Genomic DNA, 24639 nt, shown 5'->3' with positions numbered 1-24639 from the left:
GTAAACAGTAGTGAGAAAATGCATTTTACATACCCAAAGTTAGCTTCATTTGCAATACTCTCTTTTTCACAGTAAATAGTGAGACGAAGCATTCAGCATTCCCAAAGCTAGCTTTACAAGTTGCAACCTTTTGTCAGATTTACAAGTTAACAACTCTGCAACTCGAAATCTCGCACAATCCGCAATGCATACCTACTCCTCTCTTCTGTCACTCTAATTGCCACTAGCCTACTACGTCTCTCAAACCTACCACACAAAACCTGCCTCACTCTTCCATGTTTTTCCTTGGCACCCCTCCACTTTCGACCTCCCAAACCCAAACCTACCGCACAAACTGCCTCACTCAATTCGTACTTCATGTTTCTCCTTGGCACCCTCTACTTTAGGAGCTTGAATCTTCAAGACACCATCCTTCATCTCCGCCTTGATTCCATTAACATCGACATTTTCTGTCAACTTAATCCTGGTGTGGTACGCACCATAACTTCGCGCACTCCACTCATCCTCATCCTCCTTGGTTTCATGCTCGGCTTTCACCACAAGATCACCATCTTCCACAGTTATCTGAACATCTTGCTTGCTCATGCCAGGCAGGTCCATTCTCAACTTAAAGCACTTGTCATCCTCCATCACATCCCATGGGATGCGACTTTTCACACCAGTTGATGAAGTGGGCGCATCGAGCGACGAGAAGAGGCGATCCACCGTGTCCATCATCTGCATGAGGGATGTGGGGTGCATGAAAGTGGCAGGAAAGTTGAACAAGGGAGAGAAGAGACCTGGACAAAGCAGCAAGCATGGGTGAAATTAGTAATAGCTGCATCGAAAAAACATTTAACAGAGAGCAATGAGGAGGGCAATGCGAGCATACTTGGAACAGAGCTCACTGGCCATCCCCGGTTGGTAACTGCTCTCTCCTGGGTACCTTGCTGCTGCTTAGCTACTGATCTTTCAGGCTGACCCTTGCTGGAGTTCGACATAGCACGGCCAACCTCCACAGTGGTCGAGTCATCTTGGGCCTTCGCTGGCGAGGCAAAAGCCCGTGCAGAGATCGTCCGCTCCGGGCCGGAGGCAGAGCGAAGAGTTGAAGGCAGTTGGGAAGTAACTCTGCGTGCTAACATACGAGCAGCCATCTGCAGCAAGGAAACATTAGAACACGTGCAGCCAATATGGAATCGACATGGAAAGCCTGCTCATGAAACAAATGAAGGGAGTACCTTGAAAGATGGGAAAAGTGCAGAGACGAGGAGGGAGAAAAGAAATCGGTGGCGAGGGAAAGCTTGAAATGCAGGAAATCGTCGTCAATAACTTGTGTTTTCCGCAGACAAATTGTTGCGGAACGGCTGCGCCTATATAGAGAGAGCTGATTGTCTCTAGAACCTCCATGGCTCTCTCCAGAACTTTCCGTTTCGTGCTTCCCACTCTTTCTAACTTCGGGCCCGGCTGCTGTCCGCCGGACACAATCACCAACTTCCACAAGTTCTCCTTTCTAACTAATCCAACCGTCAAAAAATTGAAATCAAACAACAGCAGCAACTTTGACTCACAACTGGTAAAAACATGTGCATTTCAATGTAGCCAAATTGCTTCAAACACAACAAAACGAAAAAGCTTTATGGGTAACTGAAATTTCTCAACGATCGCATAGAACCACCATTGAGCACATCAATTCTCAATAAACGTATCTGAAAACGAGCAGAAAATAGGTACAATAAGTGCATCCAAATTATAGCCAAAGCTAGACATAACAAAAAAAAAGTCGGGAAGAGATTACCTCACTGCCTTACCGTATCCAATACAAATGCCAAACATAATATACCTCTACAAAAGCTTCAAACCATGCACAAGAGCCTCAGCCATACAATTCAAACAAAGGTTTTCTGACTCATATGCAAACGTTTTAGACCAGATTGATTGCACAACCACCACCTAGGTAGATTGCGACCAATGTACATTCCAAATACAATTCCACCATTCAACTAAATTAGTCAATTTCCGAAGGAACACATAAAGTTTTTTGTGAATTTGGCCAAGCAAAAGGAGTTTGAGATGGCCATAAACAATCACTATCAAAACGAGATACATCCAAAACAATGAAGTGCAACATTCCAACCACATGATCCAATTTCTATTTGTAAAATAGGTAGCACAGAAGGCTTTAATGCAAACATAACCTTTGAATCATTCACCGATCTCCAACCCATTGATAATTAAGCCATCACACAAGTCAATCACAGAGATAATCCCCTTATTATGCAAATAGCCTCAAACAAAAGAGGAGGAAACATCAAGCCCCACCATAAGGAATGTGCTAAAGCCCATTATTTGTATATCGCATTCGAACCATGCCAAGATAAAGTGCTCACTGCTCAATGTAGATTTCAACTTGGGCACCAAACTATTGATGAAGAAAACTACATGTGGTACCTTCATCAGAGTAGAAGAAAATAACCTAACATATACATCAAACGGTTTCCAAGATCCACCAACAATGTGATTTTGAGCTGTTTCAGACAGCACAAACAACACATGTGTCCAAGATTGCAAACGATTACTAATTTTCACCCATAATTTAGCAACTAGAGTTGGTATTTCTACAACTTTACAATATTCTTACTCAAATTCAAAGCGAATATTTTTTGGGTCTCCACTCCATGCAATCGGCCGTTTTGAACATGCCATAGCTTATTAGACCAATTAGCATAATAAATTTTACTATCGAGGAACATATAGATATGGATGTAAGCATAATCTGGACGGTGGAAAGTAGTTTGAGCCCGGCAACACCTATCTTTATAAACGTGAACAGAATCCAGAATGGTAAGTTGTTGCATTCTAACCATTCAAGATAATCTTGTGTGCAAGAAAGAAACTGTTGGACATTTTGAACCATAACTAGAGTGCTTCGTTAGTTGCATTTGAGTTGAGGTAGTGCATAGTACATATGAACAGACACAAATGCCTGCTAAAAAGTATTCTCCGATTTAACACATTTAGAGGCTTGCAAGATAAACAAAAGTGACTACATGTGAAAGAAAGATATATTCCAATAAACCGTATGCGCGCACGCACACACACACACACACACACACACACACACACACACACACACACACACACACACACACATTATTGGTGAGAACCCAGATTTACACAATAGATATGGTAAATCCAACCTTAGATGGATAATTATGAACTCTTGTGATATTTGTGCAAGATAATTTTTTGTTCTTATTATGTTGTATGGCGTACAAAAAGTACTAAAGGGTGAGACCCCTCATGCATGTGGGCTCAGATTCCGCTAATCAGCTTTCCCATGATGGCTCCCCACTGTTCCCTACACATGCTCAAAAGGCTTGCAACACTAACCATCTTTCCACTACTTTCCCCACTGTTCCATGCTCAAAAGGCTTGCAACACTAACCATCTTGCCACTACTTCATAACCACCCATGCACTACGCACCCTCTATGGTCTCATTGTTTGCATTGGAAAATGTTGGCATTCTTACTTGTATTACACACTATACCTTAGCCTACACACATACTCATGGATCTGGCAGAACTTATTGTCAATTTTCTTTTGAATCGTGCACTAATATTATTGCGACAGTAGTTGATCTACACTTTAGCAGGAATCTGCCTCTCTATGGAAAGAAAAGCTTAAGAGATTGGTGGAATGAGCTGGTACAAGTGCTACTGTAGAGGCGGTTCCCACTATCTACTTCATCCTCCCCTTTCTTTGAATTTTGGCATCTTCCAAAATTCCAGATACTGCGCCGATGTCAACGTTTGCACTTTTGTTTATTTGGAGCCTTTTTTAGAGTGGCCTTCTAGACCGTTTGTGGTGGGATCTAAAGTACTCCATGTTTGCCACTTCCTTGAGCACTAGAGCCAGTGTTCTCCTTCTAGATAATGCAATGGCTTCCTGCTCCATTTGCTCCCGACATTCACTCAGCATCTCTACCTCGTAGGGTGTTAGTGCATTCCATGTCTTAGTGTCATGATCATACAAGGTTTTCTTGCCTTTGGTAAGCCTTTCCCTGAAGACTTTGTGATAGATCAAGGCACTGTGAATCCAACCGGCTCGATCTAGTTGGTTGGCCTTGATCCGAGCTTCAGAATAATTTTCTTCTCATCCCTCTAAATTATGGTTCAGTTGGCTTTGCTGGCTAAGTCCACATGGATTTTGGAAGCCTCTATTGCTCATCTATTGAGAGTTGTAATAACTGTTTGTATATTTGATTAAGACATTTGCATCATCCCTCTAAAATTTATCAAATCATCTTTTAACTCCGAGACGGTGGTCTTTTGCTATGCCTCATTCAAACGCATTTTTTGAGGCAACCCACAGCACCTTGCTCTACTCATATCACTCTCTGATCTGATCCACAATTTTGATGTATTCGTTTTAATCTGTAACATTTAATGGCCTAAAAACTTGTGTGTAGCGGAAATTAGCATGAACATAGTGGGCATTTCATTAGAATAGCTTCCTAGTGAGAATTACAAGAGTGCTTGGGTGGAGAGAGCAACTAAAAGCATAACACCTAGTTAGATAGCATGGACAACACTTTCAAAAGAGAGAGAAATTAATCTATTGACAGCAGTTGAGGACCGGATTTACATGGAGCCCGTCCCCCTCCAAAAGGCTTTGTATTATGGTTTCTCCCATCAAGGGCGACATTGTACAATACAATTCTTTGTGTTCCTTCAATACTAGCTAGTGCAATGAAGGTGAAAGCTTCATTCACTAAACAAAACACTTATCAAACACAACATTAATTCTCTCTGGTCTTAGACCCAAGACCTCACACACGTTCGAAGATGGTGAGAGCTAGCAGGGTATGAGAGTATATTGAGAGGAAGAAGGAGTATTCTTACGAGAAAGATGTACATCTCCTCACATAATCACTCATATTAGCATAGCTTAGCTTATTAATTAGCATGGTAGAGGATATGAGAATGCATTGAAGCTTGGCTCTTGGTTGGATTTGCATCACAAAGCCAAGAGTTGTTGGTGTAGGCCTCCCTTCTCACAAGCTTGGACTAGGTGGTAAGCTTTCCATTAAAGCTTGAGAAGGAGAGAGAGTCTTCTTTACTTCACACATGAGATTGTGTGAGTGTGTGTGTGTGATAATACCTTGCAAAAATCATCCCCCCCTCTCTCTTGGTCGACCCCTCTTGCTATTTGCTCATGCTCCACTCTCATTGGACCTCCACAGGCCTAGCCAATGGTAATTAAGCAGTATTAGTGATAGCCTTCTGACATGTGTCCCCCTTTCCCCTTTTGTGAGAGCTTTAGGTAATTAATAAATGCAATTAAACTCTCATTGGACCCCTTTGCCCCCTGGCCAATAGGAATCAGGCAAGCCATTGGGCTGCTGAATGCTCATTGGTCCCCTTGGGAGACTGTCCAATAGTCTTCTAGAGAGCTTAATTCTCATTGGTTCATTTATTAAGTGTTTTTAAATTATCAAACTAGATTTATTCTAGCCTAATTCTCATTGGTCCACCTCCAAGGCCATCCAATAGGATTTGAGTACACCTTGTGGGCATCTGGGCTAGGGAGCTGACATGTGTCCCTCATTCCATTTGTGTAAAGGGAGCTTGTGTGTGTGTGTGTGTGTGGCTTTATCTCTCATCCCCTACAAGCAAGGCTCGCGCCCTCCTATGTAGGGATTGCTAAAGACTTTTGGGACACACACAAAGCATCCAATTTTCCCAAAGTTTGACCTTTGGACACAACCTTTGAATTTTGGAACCTTAGCATTTTGGAACCTTAGCATTTTGGAAGTCTTAATGGGCTGAACCTTAGGGTCTTTTAAGCCCATTGTTGCACATGGATCTTTTGCAGATGCCCCCCCCTTTGGATCCCTATTTTCCCTCCTTTGGATCCCTACTGTGGCCGGTCTGCTAGCTTAACCAATATTCTAGCTTTTTCTCCCCTGGCACTTCCCCATATTAAATGATCAGTTTAACATGAGAAAATCATTTAGGAGAATTAGATATTGATTATTATGACATTACCTCTCTCTTGAAATCATAGTCATCCTCGACTATGGGGTAGAGAAGATAAAGCATATTCATTAGTCCTTTTCTTAGCCGGTCGAGGATCCCTATGTTACCCTACGACATCATTCCACAATGGATGACTAGTCCATTTGGCGCTTGAGAGCCTGAGGCTGCCGCAAGCATGCCTGCACATTAGTCCTATCAATCTTCCATAGTAGAGTGACAAGCTCTACTTAGTGTTTGGGAGACGTCGTCTCCTCAAACTTGATTTAAGCATGCATACTACTTCATTTTTGTGCACAATAAAGAAAGAGAGAGTCTTATAAGACAAAAACTTTGTTCATTTTTAACATTTTGTACATTTGCTTACTCTTGGGAAATATTGTAAGCATTGACAAGGTTTAGGTTATCCTTTAATTGTATGCCTTGCATCCATCTAGCATCTTCAAAAGGATAATTCTTAAACTTAATAAGATATCGTCGGATAGTCTTACCGCCTCTTAGTACCTTGTCTTCATGTTGGAGAATGGACTCGGGCTGCAGCACCTCTTCTTGGTCCTCGATCTCCGGTGGGTCTTCAGTAGTTGGCTCTTGAGGTGGCTCTCCTTTGTAAGGCTTTAATAGGCTCACATGGAAAGCATTGTGTATGAGCCAATGATTGGGCAACTTGAGTTGATAGGCCATCTCATTGATTGGCCTAAGAATCTGGAAGGGACCATAGTATCTTTTTGCTAGTTTAGCATAGTACTTTTGGTGTCCCGTAGGATTCTTGCCCGTCGTGTGCCTTAATTGAGCCTTGGGAAATTTTAATAAGGTCCAATCATTTTCTTTAAAGGCTTGGGCTCTTTTGTGCTTGTCAGCACAACAACCTTTTGCCTTTGTTGTGAGATAAAGATAGCATCCTTAATCTTTTGAAAAGATTCTTGTAGGTCTCGGCTATACTCATCTGCAGCGAAGATCTTCCCATGTACCTTGAGTAGCAAGGGACTTCTTGATCTCCCCTCAATTACCTCGAAAGGTGCTTTTCCTGTGGAAGTATGTACAATGTTATTGTAAGCATACTCCACTAAGGGTAAGTACTTCTCCCATTGGGATCTTTGATCTACTTCCATTACATAGGCTTTTAGTAGATCGAGAATTGTTAGGTTAGCTATTTCACTTTGGCCATCCGTTTGTGGATGATAGGCCGAAGAGAAGTTTAGCCTTGTCCCTAAATTCTCAAAGAGACCCTTCCAAAGATTACTAGTCATTCTAGGATCTCTATCCAACACTATGGACATTGGCAAGCCATGGTACTTGAAAATTTGTGAAATGAAGAGGGTTGCCATTTGATGGGCTTTGATAGTCTTTTTGACAGGTATAAAATGAGCTTGTTTATTGAATCTGTCTACTATCGTCCACACTATCGTCCATATTCCCATATTCCCATGGATAGACTTAGGCAATCCATGGATATGCTCTCCCATGGTGAATTAGGGATTGGCAAGGGTTAAAGCAATCCAAGTTGCTTCCCTCTATCAAATTTCGTCTTTTGGCATACCACACATTTAGAAACATACTCTTGTACGTTCACTTTCATGGTAGGCCAATAGAAATATGTTTCAATTCCCTTTAAGGTAGACTGAATCCCTCTATGCCCCGCATAAGGAGGAGCATGAGATTCATACATTACTTTCTCACGTAGTGAGTTGGTAACGCATAGTCTATTGCCATAGAGAAGATAACCATCTTGTAAAGTAAATGGTTCTTCTTTCTTCCCTAATGCAAGGGCTGAAATCACATCTCTAAAATCGGGATCAATAGCATACTCATCTATCATTCAAGATAGATCATTGTGAGTTGCTATGGAAACCGCTGATAGCCGTTTTTCGGCTTTCCGTAATTGCCATAGTGAGTTAACCCACCCTACCAAAATCATCCAAACACTATGGCTATCCCTATCATTTCACTGTATATAGGTGTGTGTGAGTTAGGGGACTTTTACCATATCTTCTTAAAAACCCTTAATTAGCTAGTCACTGGGTTAGTTGAGCCAAAAAAATAAGAATATAAGTATATTATGGCCCATTTGTGTGTAAATATTTCATTGTATATAGGGCCTAAATATAAAGATTTTTCATATTTATTTTGGTATTTATGTAAATATTTATACTTAGGTGTGCGTTATTTATGCTATGTACATTGACTCACCATTACCATATTTTTTCTTACCATTTTGCATACTCTTTATTTCATATAAAAATAATTTCATGCAAGCTTCTCTTATTTTTGGTGTAACTCCATCCCAACAAAAATCCAAAAAAACTAGTTCTATTTATGTGTATATTTTTTCACTATTGTGATTTTTTCCTTCCTACATCTATTCCCTATTACTCTCATAAATTAGACCACCAAAAATATTCATCTTTTTATGGTAGACTTATAATGAGAGAGATTTATTTTGACCCCTTTATATTTTTTCCACCTATATTATTTATATTTGACATATACATATTTTTTTAGACCCCTCAATATTTGATTTTCTTAGTTGTACTATTCACTTATATCATGATCTCAGCAATATCTTCAATGATAGACCTACCAAATAAGGTCAAGGGTATGTGGCCTGCATGCATGCACCATGGAAAGCTCACTCTTGGAGGTTTTCAAAAGAATCATCCAAAGAAGGACCTCACAAGGACCTTGTGCAGTGGAAAAAATAGTCGGTTTTGCTGAATTTTTAAAGATCACATGCTCCCTGAATTTGAAAAGGTGATACAAACAAAAGTTGTAGCTCGTGAGTTGAAATTTTACCTCAAATTTTTTTATATTTTTTTGAGCTACGAGCTGTGAGCTATGATTTTATTGGTGGACCCCAGTTTGCCCATGCTATGCAGCCACACTCCCTCTTCCACTTTATCATTTTCCTCTTTCACACACACTCCTCCCTCTTCTTCCCACTCCCAAACCTACAACTCCCATGTCCTAATTCACCCTCTTCACCATTGCCACATCTCTCACACCTCCATAGCCTTCATCCTCCATTTCTACACCCTATGTGTCCCCCTTTCTCTCTAAATATATGTCCATATTACCATACTCTCTTCAGCTTTGTAAAGAACTTCAAAAAATCAGCAAAAATCCAAGGATAACCTCTACCAATTAAGGCTTTTATCATGAATTTTCCAAGGTTTGAAGATAACCTAGCTTCATCGACACGCGCTACTTCGCCATGCTGACCGCTTCTTCTACCGGTGCTGTAAAGAGGTGAATGTCAACTTCTCCAAGCTTCAACCTTGCTTTACGAGCTTATCCCTTCTTTAACTTTTCTCATCATATATCTCACCATTTGGTGAATGATTTTGTAGTGATAATTACTAACTACTAACCACTAACCTTATTGTAAAATGCATCCTCTACTAGAGTAGGCACTCCCAAATTATTCACTCAATCCTCTCTCCTTTCATCCTCAATAATTCTCTTCCCTTGAGCCCACATCCATGTGACTCAAAGGACAAGAGAGACCCACCCTCATTAAAAATAAAATAAAATGCATAATCTTTTATTCCTTCAAATAAACTTGATTAGGCCTAATCCTAATCGGGGCTTCTAAAACCTATAAATAGAGCCCTTCTCTCCCTTGTAAATCATCACATGATCACACTACACGACACCATTCTCAACACATAACACACCACTCTTCAAGCCTAGTTGTGTAGAGTGTGTACATCGTGAGTACTCTATTCCATCATTACACATAGGTGCATGGAGAATCTTGAAGTTAGTTATGCCATCTAGAGGAGTGGAGTGTATGCCATACTCTTCACCACACTTGTAGCCTACTCTTGTGCATAAATAAGATTTATAGTTTTGGGTGCAATTGTATGCTACAACTACGACTCTTCTCTCCAAATTGACTTGATAAGTTGGCTCATTAGGTGGTTGAAGGTCTCAAAGGACAAGAGAGACCCACCCTCATTAAAAAAAAATAAAAATATGCATAATCTTTTATTCCTTCAAATAAACTTGATTAGGCCTAATCCAAATCGGGGCTTCTAAAACCTATAAATAGAGCCCTTCTCTCCCTTGTAAATCATCACATGATCACACTACACCACACCATTCTCAACACATAACACACCACTCTTCAAGCCTAGTTGTGTAGAGTGTGTGCATCGTGAGTGCTCTATTCCATCATTACACATAGGTGCATGGAGAAGCTTGAAGTTAGTTATGCCATCTAGAGGAGTGGAGTGTATGCCATACTCTTCACCACACTTGTAGCCTACTCTTGTGCATAAATAAGATTTATAGTTTTGGGTACAATTGTATGCTGCAACTACGACTCTTCTCTCCAAATTGACTTGATAAGTTGGCTCATCAGGTGGTTGAAGGTATATTGTCCTTGAAGTTTGTTGTGCCATTTCATGCTTTGTGGTTTGAGGGCTTGTTGAATTGTTTGCCTAAAAGGTCAATTGTAAGAGGGTGCTCGGTGAGAGGGCTCCCGTGACCCTAAGACAATTTGTGTATTGGCAACAAGGTCAAGTTTTGTGTTGTCTCTCTATTTCTCATCAAGCTTTGTGTGCATCTAGTCTTTAAGGCTAAGACTGAGTTGCTCAAGTTGATTTGTGCTCTTTACCTATCTCTGGCGTGGTGAATGTTTATGTTTGGTGTGTGTGGCTATCTTGCATTCCCCTCTCTTTGTGCGTTTGAGTACAAGGAGATATCACGTGCGTCCTAGTTCGCATCTTCATCTAGGTGGTGCCCCTTTTCTTGTTTGGTTTCTGGCTGTGGGTTGTTGTTGTCTCTGATTGTGCTTGCCCCAGCCCGAATTGAGTAGCATGGGAGACTCGAAAGGTGTTTAGAGGCCTCTCTTCTTGTTGCCCGCCCCGGACTGCCTCAAATTGGTGCCCCCACTGAGGATCCAACTTGTGTATGTTTTTGTGTAGGTTCAACCTTTAGCATAGTCAAGTAGGTTGCATGAATCACGAGAATCTATATGATCCTTTCATTCCAATTGCAAGGCAAAAGATACACATAATTGTTAGTACTAAGTTGCAATTTCAGTGAGTAATTCATAGAATTTTAGGTCCTCTTAGGTTGGCAGAGATAAACGCATCAGTAAATCCCTTTATTTTGCCTCTCATTAGGTACGACCTTAGTTTGGACGTCTATATTTTTGTTTTGTTTTAAGCATTAGGTCATGCATAGACCATGGATAATGGCCCAAGAATAGAGGTTTTCCCCTTCCATTTCACTCCACACATTAGAATAAACGTTGCAATTAGTAGGAAGATCCACTTTCAACAAAGTATGGTGTTCATGTTTGGTGCCCAAAGAGTAGGAGAAATTCTCGCGTCACCAAACCTTGTCATTCTACCTCTTATTGATTATCATAGGTCATTTGATGTGAATATTTTTATTTTGTTGTAGAATAGATTGCAATTTAGAAAATATTATTGTGTAAATCTTTTAAAAAAGAAAAAACAAAAACACGTCACTTTGAAATCAATTCAATGGAGAGCCAACGCCAAATGTCTGGATATCCTCTTTTCTTTGGAGAGCCTGGAGAGGATGCATAATTATTTTTAGCAAATTTCAAGATGTCTTGTCGTATCAAGAGGATAGTAACTGATCAAGAATGCGTAGACATGTTTGAAGTGGTCCTTAGGAAAGATGCTAGTACTTGGTTTGACTTGTTGCGTGAGGAAGTTGAAGGGAATTACACAGAAGTTGTGAATCATTTCAAGAGATACTTCTTTGATCCCCAAAACACTCAAAAACTATGGCAAGACATTGTTTCTCATAAGCAAAAAGACCTAGATGACTACTACTTGTACAAGCAAGAATTTCTACGTCTTTGGGCTGTATGGGTGACAAATGTTGCTAACCCTGGTGAAGGAGAGGTTCATAGCCGGACTCTTTCCTGATCTTAAGATAAAAGTTGAGGCGGGTGCACCTGCTACCTTTGATGCAGCTAAAACTAGGGCTGCTGAGAAATATAGAAAACGCAAGTGCCTAAGGGGAGAGGTTCCAATAGAAGGTCTTAGACCCAAAGGTAAGTCACAAGCATCAACATCTAGGGAGCTTCCTGAGGTAACGGTGGAAGTTATTGAGAAGTTAAATGAATCTTTAAGCAGCTTGTCAATTCACCTTGCACAAGCTGTAGGTCCAAAGGGACAAGCAAAGAAGTCTGAAGAGCGAGATCCACGACCTAGGAGAGTCTTGCAATGTTGGAATTGCGGAGATTCTGGAAATGGGATGTATAATTGTCCTTGGCCTCGTGGGGAGCCAGGGAGACCTAACTTGAATTACCCAGTGATGAATGCAGGTGAAGGAACTGGTCAACAACCAAGGCTTCTACAAAGGCCAAATGGAGCAAGACCACCTCCACAAGGGGTAGAAGGAGTTCCACCTTTTCCAGACCCAAATGTGCATGTGGTAGAGGTGAAAAACTCAAATGAGGTTGACATGGAAGCAAATGGCATTAAGCGTGGCCGAGGAAAAGGTAAAGAGAAAGAAGGTGTCACATCATAGAGTGACCATGGATGAGGCAAGAAGGCAAAGGAGACCAAGGAAGCTAAGAGGACTCGACGTCGTATCAATCTCCAAGACTTCCCTCTTGGACATGGTATGGCTCCATACAACCTATTGGAAGACATGAGAGGTAAGGGTCCTGATATCTCATGGCCTCAGTTTTTTGCATTATGCCCACAAGTTAGGAGGGATTTAACGAAGGCAGTTAGCACTAGGAGAAAGATAAAAGAGAGTGTTCCTGTTGTAAAAATTGCACATGCTGAAATGAATGAGGATATTACACCTGTGCTAGATTGTTACATCAAAGGAAGATTGGTTAGGAAAGGTCTAGTGGATGGGGGTGCACAAATTTGCATCATGACAGAAGGACTCATGCAAAGACTAGGCATGCACATCCATGAGACACCTGAAATTAAAGTCAAAATGGCAAACAATAGCAAGGCTAGGTACGTAGGCATTTGTAAAAATGTTTTTGTGGAGGCCTTTGGCATTAAGAAGACAGTGGATTTCTATGTCATGTCTACCAAAGGAATGGTTACCCATTTATCCTAGGAAGACCATGGCTAATGAAAATGCGAGCTTTGCAGGATTGGGAGAGTGGAAAGCTAATTTGCAGGAATGACAATCATAAGAAGGTTGTCTTTGACATGAAGGAGCAACTCCAAGAGGAGCTCCATGAAGAATCATCTCAAAGTGAGACGGAGGAAGGCTGGACCGATAGCACTTCAGAAGGAGAAAGTAGCGGCGGCAGCATTACTGAAGAGGAGTCTTCCATCAAAGTCATGGGGGTAAGGTTTAATCCAAACAACCAAGAGACCTCTTGCCCAGGTTTGGAAGAGGTAGGTTCCCAAGAGAACCAAAATGTGCAAGATGAAGGAATGTTAGAAGGTATGTTGTCTACAACACTTACAAAGGACGAAAGAGAGGAGCTCAAAGGTGTGTTAAGGAAATTTCCTAGGATTTTTGCTAAAGACTACACTGATGTGCGTGGAGTAGATGTTGTTCAACACAAAATTGAGTTGAAGCCAGAGGCCACACCTAAGGCTCAAAAGTTACGAAGGCTAGGAGTCAGCAAGGAGCAGGCTTTACTCAAGGAGGTAAGAAAGCTTCTAGCAGCAGGTTTCATTTATCCAGTGGAGAATTCAGAGTGGGTCTCTCCCGTTGTTGTCACTCCTAAGAAAAATGGCAAGTGGAGGGTGTGTGTGGATTACCGTCCACTCAATGAGGCAACAAAAAGAGATCACTTTCCCCTCCCATTTCAAGATGAGATACTAAATGAGGTAGCTGGTCATGAGAAGTACACTGTGTGTGATGGCTACTCGGGTTACTTTCAAATAGGTATCGCATTGGAAGATCAGTTGAAAACAACCTTCATCACTCCTTGGGGTTGTTATGCTTTTAGAGTCATGCCATTTGGACTGACAAATGCTCCTGCAACTTTCCAACGCTTCATGAACATGGTGTTTCAAGAATTCTTTGGAAAGTCCATTAGGGTTTTTATTGATGATTTTTGCATTTATAGCTCAAAATCATTGCATCTACAAAGGTTAGAAGAAGGTTTAAAGAAGCTCTACGACATGGGAGGTCAACTCAACCCCGACAAGTGTCACATAGGTGATGATGAAGTGATCTTGCTTGGTCACAAGGTCACCTATAAAGGCATTGAGGTGGATCCTTCAAAGGCAAAGGCTCTTATTGAGCTCCCATCACCCAAGAATCTCAAAGAGGTCATCTCATTCATTCAAAAGGTGAAGTATATGTCACGCTTTATTCACTTAGCTTCGGAGTTGCTTCATCCTTTGCAAAAGTTGACACAACAAGTAGAATTTGCATGGTCTTATGAGCTTGAAGAGTACTTTTGTAACATTAAAGTCATTTTGTCAGAGCTACCAATACTCATGCCTCCTTGTTGGAAGTACACATTCTTTGTTAGCTCTAGTGTTGGGAAGGAAACAATTGGTGCAGTTTTATTACAACAAGATCCCCACAGTACCAGGATGCGACCCATCTACTTGGCTAGTAGGGTCATGAATGCTTTGGAGAGAGGCTACACGGAGGCAGAACTCATGATGCTTTCTCTCATGTTTGCGGTGAGAAAGTTTAGATCCTACTTGCTACCAAAACCTTTTGTAATTCTCACTGTAGAAATTTTATTTCCTTGGGTGTCATCTCAAATGAATCTTAGCACCAGGATCTCAAAGTGGATTATGGAATTGCAAGAGTTCTAATACTCTTTCAAGGTAGAAGATAGTGTGCGTGCACAATTGGCAGGGATCCTTACTTACAGGGTACATGAGAAGGAGATTAAGGTGCCTGAAGTAAAGACCCTACCATTGCCACCACCTAAAAGTATTCCTAATGATTTTACCTTGTTCTTTGATGGAGCTTTTCGACGAGTCACAGGAAAAGTAGGGGGAGGGCTAGTATTGCTCAACCCAAGTGGAGAGGTGGTCATGAAAGAGAAGGTCAATCTACCAGGTTCAACTAGAAACAATGAAGCAGAATACGACACACTACTTCATGGTTTAAAGATATGCATTGGCCGAGGTATACAACGTCTCATGGTAAAAGGGGATGCACTTCTCATTGTGAAGAAGATTTTAAGCACTTGGGCATGCAAGAATGAAAGCTTAAGGACAAAAGTTCATGCCATTCGTAGAATGTTTAATCAGTTTGAAGAAGTGCAACTACATCATATTCCTAGGAAACAAAATGAAGATGCTGATTTACTTGCACAACAAGCAGTTACATGTGTTGAGAAAGAAGTGCAGGTCATCATGGTGGCAGCAACTGTCTAGCAACCGAGATACCAGGGATTGGAGTCATTGACTCCCATTATTAGCTACATTTTGGAGGGTGAGTTTCCACAAGACTTCACGAAGGCTCAGAAGAGGAGACTCATGAAAAAGGCAAGCGCATATCTCTTCCTAGAAGGATCCCTCTATCAAAGAGGGAAGGATCAAGTGTGCAGAAGAGTACCAACTATCAAGGAAATTCCAGCCATTCTAAAAGGTTTGCATGAAGAGGCATGTGGTGGTCATTTTGCCCAAGAGTTAATTGTGAAGAAGATTTTGCTTGCGGGGTATGTTTGGCCAAGTTTGCATGTGGATGTCCAACATTGGTGTAAAAGTTGTCACAATTATCAGGTTAATGGGAATAGAAGATTGGTTTATGTTCCAAGGAAAATCATGCTTGCAAATGGACCCTTTGAAAAGTGGGGCATTGATGCTATGGGTCCTCTCCCTAGGACAAAAAATGGTAAACTCTACATTCTAGTGGCTGTAGACTATATGACTAGGTGGGTGGAAGCACAAAGTGTGGCAAAGGTAAATGAGAGGACAGTGAGCAAATTTGTCTTGTTGTAGATTTGGCACACCTTTGGAGATTGTTTCTGATAATGGTCCAGGGTTTAGGAAGGACTTGCTCACAGAGGTCTGTGATGAACTTCACATTCTACATCGTCATAGTACACCCTACTATCCCCAATCCAATGGTCTGGTAGAAAAAGCTAATGGTGTCATTGCAGGAATCATTAGAAAGATGGTGAGAAACAAGACAAAGTTGTGGGATGACTTCTTGGATGGTGCCTTGTGGGCGTATCGAACCACATATAGGGAAGCCACGGAGTTTACACCATTTCACTTGGTCTATGGTCAAGAGGCTTTACAACCAATTGAGCTCAACATTCCAACAATCCGACTTCATGGAAAAGCAGCACAAGATGATCAAGAAGCATGGATGGATTGACTTCTTACCTTGGCTGAGCTTGAGTGGAAAAGAGAAGCAGCATCGAGTGCTACAAGAAGAAGCCACGCAGGCGAAGGAGAAGTTTGACAAGAAACTAAAGGACAAAGGCATCAATGAAGGAGATCTTGTGCTAAGGTATGACAATCGACTCAATAATCGTTTTGATGCCAAATTTAAAACTAGATGGCAGGGGCCATACATAGTTAAGAAGGCTTTCAATTAAGGTTACTATCAACTTATGGACTTGAATGGGAAAGAGCACTCTAGGAAGGTAAATGGTTATCGCTTGAAGCCCTATTTCAGTCGCCTTCTACCAAAGGATCTACCAAAGATCTGTCAAAGGGCAACTGTCTCATGTAAGTATTGTTACATGAAGCATGAGTGTAACTCCAACCAAAATTCTAAGGGGCCAAACAATGAAGATCTCGTCAAGGACTCTGAAGCACTCTCTTTGGAAAAGATGCTCTATGATGATACATGAATATACCATCATCCTGGGAGAGGGCTAATGATAGCCGTTTTTCGGCTTTCCGTAATTGCCATAGTGAGTTAACCCACCCTACCAAAATCATCCAAACACTGTGGCTATCCCTACCATTTCACTGCATATAGCTGTGTGTGAGTTAGGGGACTTTTCCCATATCTTCTTAAAAACCCTTAATTAGCTAGTCACTGGGCTAGTTGAGCCAAAAAAAAAAAAAAAAAAAGTATATTATGGCCCATTTGTGTGTAAATATTTCATTGTATATAGGGCCTAAATATAAAGATTATTTTGGTATTTATTTAAATATTTATACTTAGGTGTGTGTTATTTATGCTATGTACATTGACTCACCATTACCATATTTTTTCTTACCATTTTGCATACTCTTTATTCCATATAAAAATAATTTAATGCAAGCTTCTCTTATTTTTGGTGTAACTCCATCCCACCAAATCCAAAAAAACTAGTTCTATTTATGTGTATATTTTTTCACTATTGTGATTTTTTCCTTCCTACATCTATTCCCTATTACTCTCATAAATTAGACCACCAAAAAAATTCATCTTTTTATGGTAGACTTATAATGAGAGAGATTTATTTTGACCCCTTTATATTTTTTCACCTATATTATTGATATTTGACATATACATATTTTTTTAGACCCCTCAATATTTGATTTTCTTAGTTGTACTATTCACTTATATCATGATCTCAACAATATCTTCAATGATAGACCTACCAAATAAGGTCAAGGGTATGTGGCATGCATGCATGCACCATGGGGAGCTCATTCTTGGAGGTATTCAAAAGAATCATCCAAAGAAGGACCTTGTGCAGTGGAAAAAAACAGTCGGTTTTGCTGAATTTTTAAAGATCACATGCTCCCCGAATTTGAAAAGGTGATACAAACAAAATTGTAGCTCGTGAGATGAAATTTCACCTCAAAATGTTTCATATTTTTTTGAGCTACGAGCTGTGAGCTATGATTTTATTGGTGGACCCCAGTTTGCCCATGCTATGCAGCCACACTCCCTCTTCCACTTTATCATTTTCCTCTTTCACACACACTTCTCCCTCTCCTTCCCACTCCCAAACCTGCAACTCCCATGTCCTAATTCACCCTCTTCACCATTGCCACATCTCTCACACCTCCATAGCCTTCATCCTCCATTTCTACACCCTATGTGTCCCCCTTTATCTCTACATATATGTCCATATTACCATACTCTCTTCAGCTTTGTAAAGAATTTCAAAAAATCAGCAAAAATCCAAGGATAACCTCTGCAAATGAAGGCTTTTATCATGAATTTTCCAAGGTTTGAAGATAACATAGCTTCATCGACACGCGCTACTTCGCCATGCTGACCGCTTCTTCTACCGGTGCTGTAAAGAGGTGAATGTCAACTTCTCCAAGCTTCAACCTTGCTTTACGAGCTTATCCCTTCTCTAACTTTTCTCATCATATATCTCACCATTTGGTGAATGATTTTGTAAATATTTTGTAGTGATAATTACTAACTACTAACCACTAACCTTATTGTAAAATGCATCCTCTACTAGAGTAGGCACTCCCAAATTATTCACTCAATCCTCTCTCCTTTCATCCTCAATAATTCTCTTCCCTTGAGCCCACATCCATGTGACTCAAAGGACAAGAGAGACCCACCCTCAGTAAAATAAAAATAAAAAATGCATATCTTTTATTCCTTCAAATAAACTTGATTAGGCCTAATCCTAATCGGGGCTTCTAAAACTTATAAATAGAGCCCTTCTCTCCCTTGTAAATCATCACATGATCACACTACACCATACCATTCTCAACACATAACACACCACTCTTCAAGCCTAGTTGTGTAGAGTGTGTGCATCGTGAGTACTCTATTCCATCATTACACATAGGTGCATGGAGAATCTTGAAGTTAGTTATGCCATTTAAAGGAGTGGAGTGTATGCCATACTCTTCACCACACTTGTAGCCTACTCTTGTGCATAAATAAGATTTATAGTTTTGGGTGCAATTGTATGCTGCAACTACGACTCTTCTCTCCAAATTGACTTGATAAGTTGGCTAATCAGGTGGTTGAAGGTATATTGTCCTTGAAGTTTGTTGTGCCATTTCATGCTTGGTGGTTTGAGGGCTTGTTGAATTGTTTTCCTAAAAGGTCAATTGTAAGAGGGTGCTCGGTGAGAGGGCTCCCGTGACCCTAAGACAATTTATGTATTGGCAACAAGGTCAAGTTTTGTGTTGTCTCTCTATTTTTCATCAAGCTTTGTGTGCATCTAGTCTTTAAGGCTAAGACTGAGTTGCTCAAGTTGATTTGTGCTCTTTACCTATCTCTGGTGTGGTGAATGTTTGTGTTTGGTGTGTGTGGCTATCTTGCATTCCCCTCTCTTTGTGCGTTTGAGTACAAGGAGATATCACGTGCGTCATAGTTCGCATCTACAACTAGGTGGTGCCCCTTTTCTTGTTTGGTTTCTGGCTGTGGGTTGTTGTTGTCTCTGATTGTGCTTGCCCCAGCCCCAATTGAGCAGCACGGGAGCCTCGAAGGGTGTTTAGAGGCCGCTCTTCTTGTTGCCCGCCCCGGACCGCTTCACCGCATTCACTCTCGGCCGTCTTGAGAGTGCATCAGCTACTTGATTATGCTTGCCAGCAATGTGAGCAATATGAAAATGAAATTGCGAAAGGAAATTTTCCCACCTCATTTGTTTGTCGGAGAGCTTGGTTTGTGTCATGAAGTACTTAAGACTTTGGTGATCCGTTCGTAGAATGAAAGGAGTCCCCAATAAATAGTGCTTCCATGAGTCTAAGGCATGTATAACCTTAAGGAGTTTCTTTTTATATATGCCTAGAGCTTGCTCAACAGGGTCGAGCCTTCGACTTTCATAGCCTATGGCGTGCCCTTATTGAAGCAAAAGAACTCCAAGGCAATCACCACAAGCATCACATTAGACCTCAAATGGTTTTGAGAGATCCGGTAATGTAAGCATAGGTTGAGAGATAAGCTTTTCGAAAGCATTGTTCTCCTTAGCAGACCATGTATACCTAACGCTTTTCTTTGTTAGGTCATGTACTGGTCCCGCAATTTGTGAGAACTTTTCTATGAAGCGTCTATAGTATGCACACATACCTATAAAGCTTCTTAGTTCATGAAGATTCTTTGGTTTAGGCTATCCTTTTATTACCTCTAACTTTGATGGATCCATTTGGATGCCATCTTGAGAGATAATGTGACCTAAATACTGAATCTCTTGCAAGAAAAATTCACTTTTCTTTTGATTAACGTAAAGCTTATTCTCTCTTAAAACTTGAAATATTACCTGGAGGTGTTGCTTGTGTTCGTCTAATGAATTAGAGTAGATGATAATATCATCAAAGAACACTCTAGTGAAGGTTCGATGAGGCTTGAACAGCTTCTCCATCAAGCGGTTGAATGTGGCTGGTGCATTGGTCAAACCAAAAGGCATGACAATGTATTCGTAAAGACCAAATGTGGTGCGAAATGCGGTCTTTACAATATCTTGATCAACTATCCTTATTTGATGATAGCCACTTTTTAGGTCAATCCTACTGAAGTAGGTCGATCCTTGTAGCTTATCAAATAGGTCTTCTACCCGTGGAACGGGAAACCTATTTCTGATAGTGATCCTATTTTTTTTTTTTCGAGAAAAAGATCCTTCTATTAGTTAATGAAAGCTGCCCATAGGGCTACATCCACCTCTGTAAGAGAGGGCTACAACAAACATGATGGGGAGACTCTCCCAATGAAAAAACAACATATATACAATGGGGCTAAATCAGGAGATGGGAGGAGGGAAAAGCCACATAGGTGGACAATAGTGCCATCTGAGCACCCCCTGGACCATGGAGTAAAACGGCCCAGGGCGCCAGAGATGAAGGAAAGCCTCGCGGCGCTCCCGCATGCGGTCGGAGCTGCCCTGTACTCCCTCAAGCTGTCCTCTGAGAGTGTGGATCAGCTCTAGCCAAAAGTCACGAACAATCTCCGCTGGTGGTACAGGGCGAGCCTCAAAGATGCGGAAACAATGGGCCCGCCAGATGAACGAGAGAGCTAGGCCGCTGATGAGCTCCCAACACTCCGCTCTCTCACTGCTCCACTCCTGTGGAGTAAGGTCTGTAGCAGGCTGGAGTGTAGGTCGACCCCCTTGTATCACTATCATCCTGCTGGTGGAAGATAGCTCAAACTGAAGTGCCGGGCCCGTGAGGGTGGACCAAGCCGCCGCCCCCCAAGTGTACTGTCGAGCCGTGGAGAGGGCAGGCATCAGCCGAAGAACTCGTAGCCACACCTGCTGGGCCGAGGGGCAGTCCCAAAGACAGTGTCGCTGACTCTCCACCAACTGGTCACAGGCTGTACATGCGGCCGAGAGACCACTATGTACAAGCCAGCTCCCTACTGCTGTGGCTCTGTGTGCAACCAACCACTGGAACAAGGTGACGCGCCTCGGCTGTCTGGAGTCCCACAGCCTCTGCCAAAAAGCTGCCAAGAACTCAACTGTGAGACCCTCCTCCTGCCAATGACGTGCTGCAGCGGGGCGGGCCTCTCTCTGTGCTGCAAGTATATGACGTCCAAGCCGAACAGTGTACTGAAAGAAAGGGACTCCTGGGCGGTCTGCAGAAGAGAATGGGTCCCTCCATAGCCACTCACCAGGATCCCACTGTACTCGTGCCAGTGGACAGCACTCCCAAGCCCATAGCCTCCAGTGTCCTGTCTCAAGAGCTGCTGGGTCAGGGTCTATGACGCAAGTCCTCCCACAGATGCCCACAACTCGGATCCTCTGGAAACAACACTCTGCTACCTGCGGGGCCTCTACTGCAACTCTCTGTAATCGTCCCCCACCCTGAAGCTCGAAGAACAGGGCTGGGACAGTCTCTGAGCAAGCCCTGACTGAAATGAGAACCTCCAGTCGTGTGAAGGCTCCCATCCACCGGGGTGCTACTGGCTCGAGAGGCGTGAGCCAATCAGCTGGAACTGACTCTGAGATGTCCTGACACATGCTCTGAACCCCTCTCATGCCCTGTAGCTGGACAACCTGCACCTCCTCTGACAAACCTGTGAACTCTAGCCAGTCACCTAGAGAGCGCGCTAGACCTGTTGCCATGGGACCCCAAGAAACATGAGGCCTACTCCCAACCAAGTGGCCTCTCTGAGTGCTAACCATGGGGTTCCAGACGAGGGGCTGCCGTAGGCGCTCCTCCGTGCACGTCGGCTGTCGCTGCTCTAGGCCACGCCGCAATAGCTCCCAAGAACGAAGCAAACTCACAGCGAATCGGTCCTCCAGTCTCCTGCTCAAACCAACTCGGCGCAACTCTGTAAAGATCCACCTGGTCGAAGGTTGCGAAGGGCCTCCTGACTGAGGCACCCTGGCACGAAGCCTCTGCAATAAGAACTCCTTCCAGGGCTCCTCGCTTGGAAGAAGTCCTCTGACGACGAACTTCCCAAGAAGGGCTCTGCTCTGCTGTGCTGGATCAATGATCCCAAGCCCTCCCTGAGAACAAGGAAGTGTGATGACCGACCAAGCCACCTTAGCTCGGGCAATCTGAGTGTCGCGACCAGACCAAAGGAAGTTCCTGATCAACCTCTCTACCTGGCTGATGCAAGAACTCGAGAAGATCCAGCAAGAAGTGATGTACCACATAGTCGCCAACAACACCTGGTTGGCAACTACTACTCTACCAGCCAACGAAAGTCGTGCTGAGCTCCAATGTAACAGCTTTCTCCTGATGGATAGGAGAAGAGGAGCAATCTGCTGCTCGGGGGACAAATCCAAACCAACCTGACAACCCAAGTACCGAACTGCAGTCCCTGGAGGAATCCACCTGAAACCCTCTCCTGGCATCCAATCTGGCACAGGAGCACTACCAACTGAGAAAGCCACTATCTTTCTCCAGTTGATCAGTGCGCCCGATGCACAGCAGAAGGTCTCCAAGTCCTGCCCACATCTGTGTAAATTGGCCTCCTGGCCCTCTAAGTACAAGGCTGAGTCGTCGGCAAACTCAGCGTCCAGAAGCTCATCTCCCCGTATAGGGAGTGCTAAGCCCCTCAAACCAACCTGCTGTGACACCAAAAATCTGCTCATCGCCTCCGCATAGAACAGAAAGAGAAAGGGGGCAAGAGGACAACCCTGTCTAACCGATCGTGTGAGCATGAAGCGCTCACCTCTACCTCCTGCCAAAAGCACCTGACTGTGGGCCTGCCTGTACAAAGCTGACACCCCTCTGATCCAAGCCTCTGAGAAGCCCATCCTACGTAGCGTTCCCTCTAGAAAGTCCCAGTCAACTCTGTCGTATGCCTTCTCAAAATCGAGAAGAAGAATCACAAGGTCCTCCCCACGGAGCCGTGCAAGGGCAGAAGCCTCCCAAAAGGTGAAGATGTTGTCAAGGATACTGCGTTCCTTGACAAAACCTGTCTGAGTCCCATGTATAAGGCTCTCCAAAAGTGGCTGAATCCTCAAACTCAGAGCCTTGGCAAGAATTTTGTAGGCTGAGTTGAGAATGGTGATGGGACGCCACTGTCGAATCTCATCCAAGGAGCCACCCTCCTTTGGAATGAGGTAAATCAGGCCCTCACTCATGCTATCCGGCATCACTCCTGTGTGTAGAATGTACTGAAAGGCACTACAAAGATCTGGGCCAAGCAGGTCCCAGTACTCCAAAAAGAAGGTGAAAGTCAGCCCATCCTCACCTGGACAGCTACCACGAGGGAGGGCCCTAAGAGTCGTGTGCAGCTCCTCAAGCTGAAGAGGTAACTCAAGCCTCTGCCGCATCTCCTCAGTCACAAGACAAGGCATCTGTGCCCAGACCTGCTCCCTGCATGCATCCTGTCTCTCTGACTCGGGCTCAGCCGACAGTAGCTCACGGTAAAAGTCAGTAGCAACTGCACGCATATCCTCTGGCTCACAAACAACTGACCCATCGGGTCTCCTCAATTGATTGACCATTGCATGCGAGTGCCGAGGTCCCACTGTCTCAAAAAAAACACCTGTCACTCTGTCGCCCACCTGAGTCCACTGAGATGCCTGTCGATGGAAGGCAAACTCATGGCGCCTCTCCTCTGTGCAAGTAAGCTCCTGTCGAGCCTGCTGTAGCTGCTCCTCCAACCATGGACTGTTAGGATGCTGCTCCTCCATCCTCTGTAGTGAAGCAATGCCTCGTCTGAGACGCAGCTCCTCCTCTCTCGCTACAGCCCGTCGAGCCAAAGACTCCTGGAGAAAGAAGTGGCTAAGCTGAGCTAGGCCTGAGGCCACTCTGTCTGCAGGTGGAGCCTGGCTGTCCATGCCCTCTGTCCATAGAGCCTCGACCCTCTCTCTGAGTGCTGAGTCCAACAAGACTCGCTCTGGGATGCGAAGCATCGTGCTCCCACTCCTCTGCCTGTCTGCCACTGTGAGGATCACTGGTGCATGGTCCGAGAAGGATGTCCCTGCCAGGATGCCCACTGATCCCCCCAAGTCACTGAAGTGGTCACTAGTGTAGAAGCGATCTATGTGCGATAGATTCACTCCTCCCACTCTGCCATCCGATCTAGAGAAGGCAAGACTCTCTGGAGGCCTCACAAAGCCAGAATGCTGCCATGTATCCGAGACCCTCAACGTCATACAAAACCTCTCCCAAGCTGCTAACTCGACTCCATGCAAAGTAGCATGGCTGCCTCCGATCCTGTCAGAAGGGTCCTCCAACATGTTGAAGTCCCCTCCTACACACCACTGGTCAACCTGTGGCAAAGACTCAACAATCTGTGACCAAAACTCTGCACGAGCACTCGCCACATTGGGCGCATAGATGTTCAGGAAACCCACAAGGCTACCCTGAACATGCATAGTAATCCACTGAGCCCTGCCTGGTACAATAATCCCTCTGCCCACAATG

General features: G+C 43.2%; 1 protein-coding gene across 1 annotated transcript; it reads right to left on the bottom strand.

The window, feature by feature from the left end:
• Nucleotides 1-206: 206 nt before the first annotated feature.
• On the bottom strand, nt 207-1350 carry LOC147432264 (small heat shock protein, chloroplastic-like). Its single transcript, XM_086492219.1, has 3 exons — nt 1218-1350; nt 872-1133; nt 207-779 (listed from the first exon to the last, which is right to left on the bottom strand). Exons 2-3 carry the CDS (start codon nt 1131-1133, stop codon nt 340-342), a joined length of 702 nt encoding a protein of 233 aa, XP_086348345.1. The 5' UTR covers nt 1218-1350; the 3' UTR covers nt 207-339.
• Nucleotides 1351-24639: the final 23289 nt, after the last annotated feature.

The sequence above is a fragment of the Adiantum capillus-veneris genome, chromosome 20, assembly GCF_014529385.1.
Source record: "Adiantum capillus-veneris isolate H3 chromosome 20, ASM1452938v2, whole genome shotgun sequence".
Taxonomy (NCBI): Eukaryota; Viridiplantae; Streptophyta; class Polypodiopsida; order Polypodiales; family Pteridaceae; genus Adiantum; species Adiantum capillus-veneris.
This window is presented reverse-complemented; position numbering and strand designations above follow the sequence as displayed.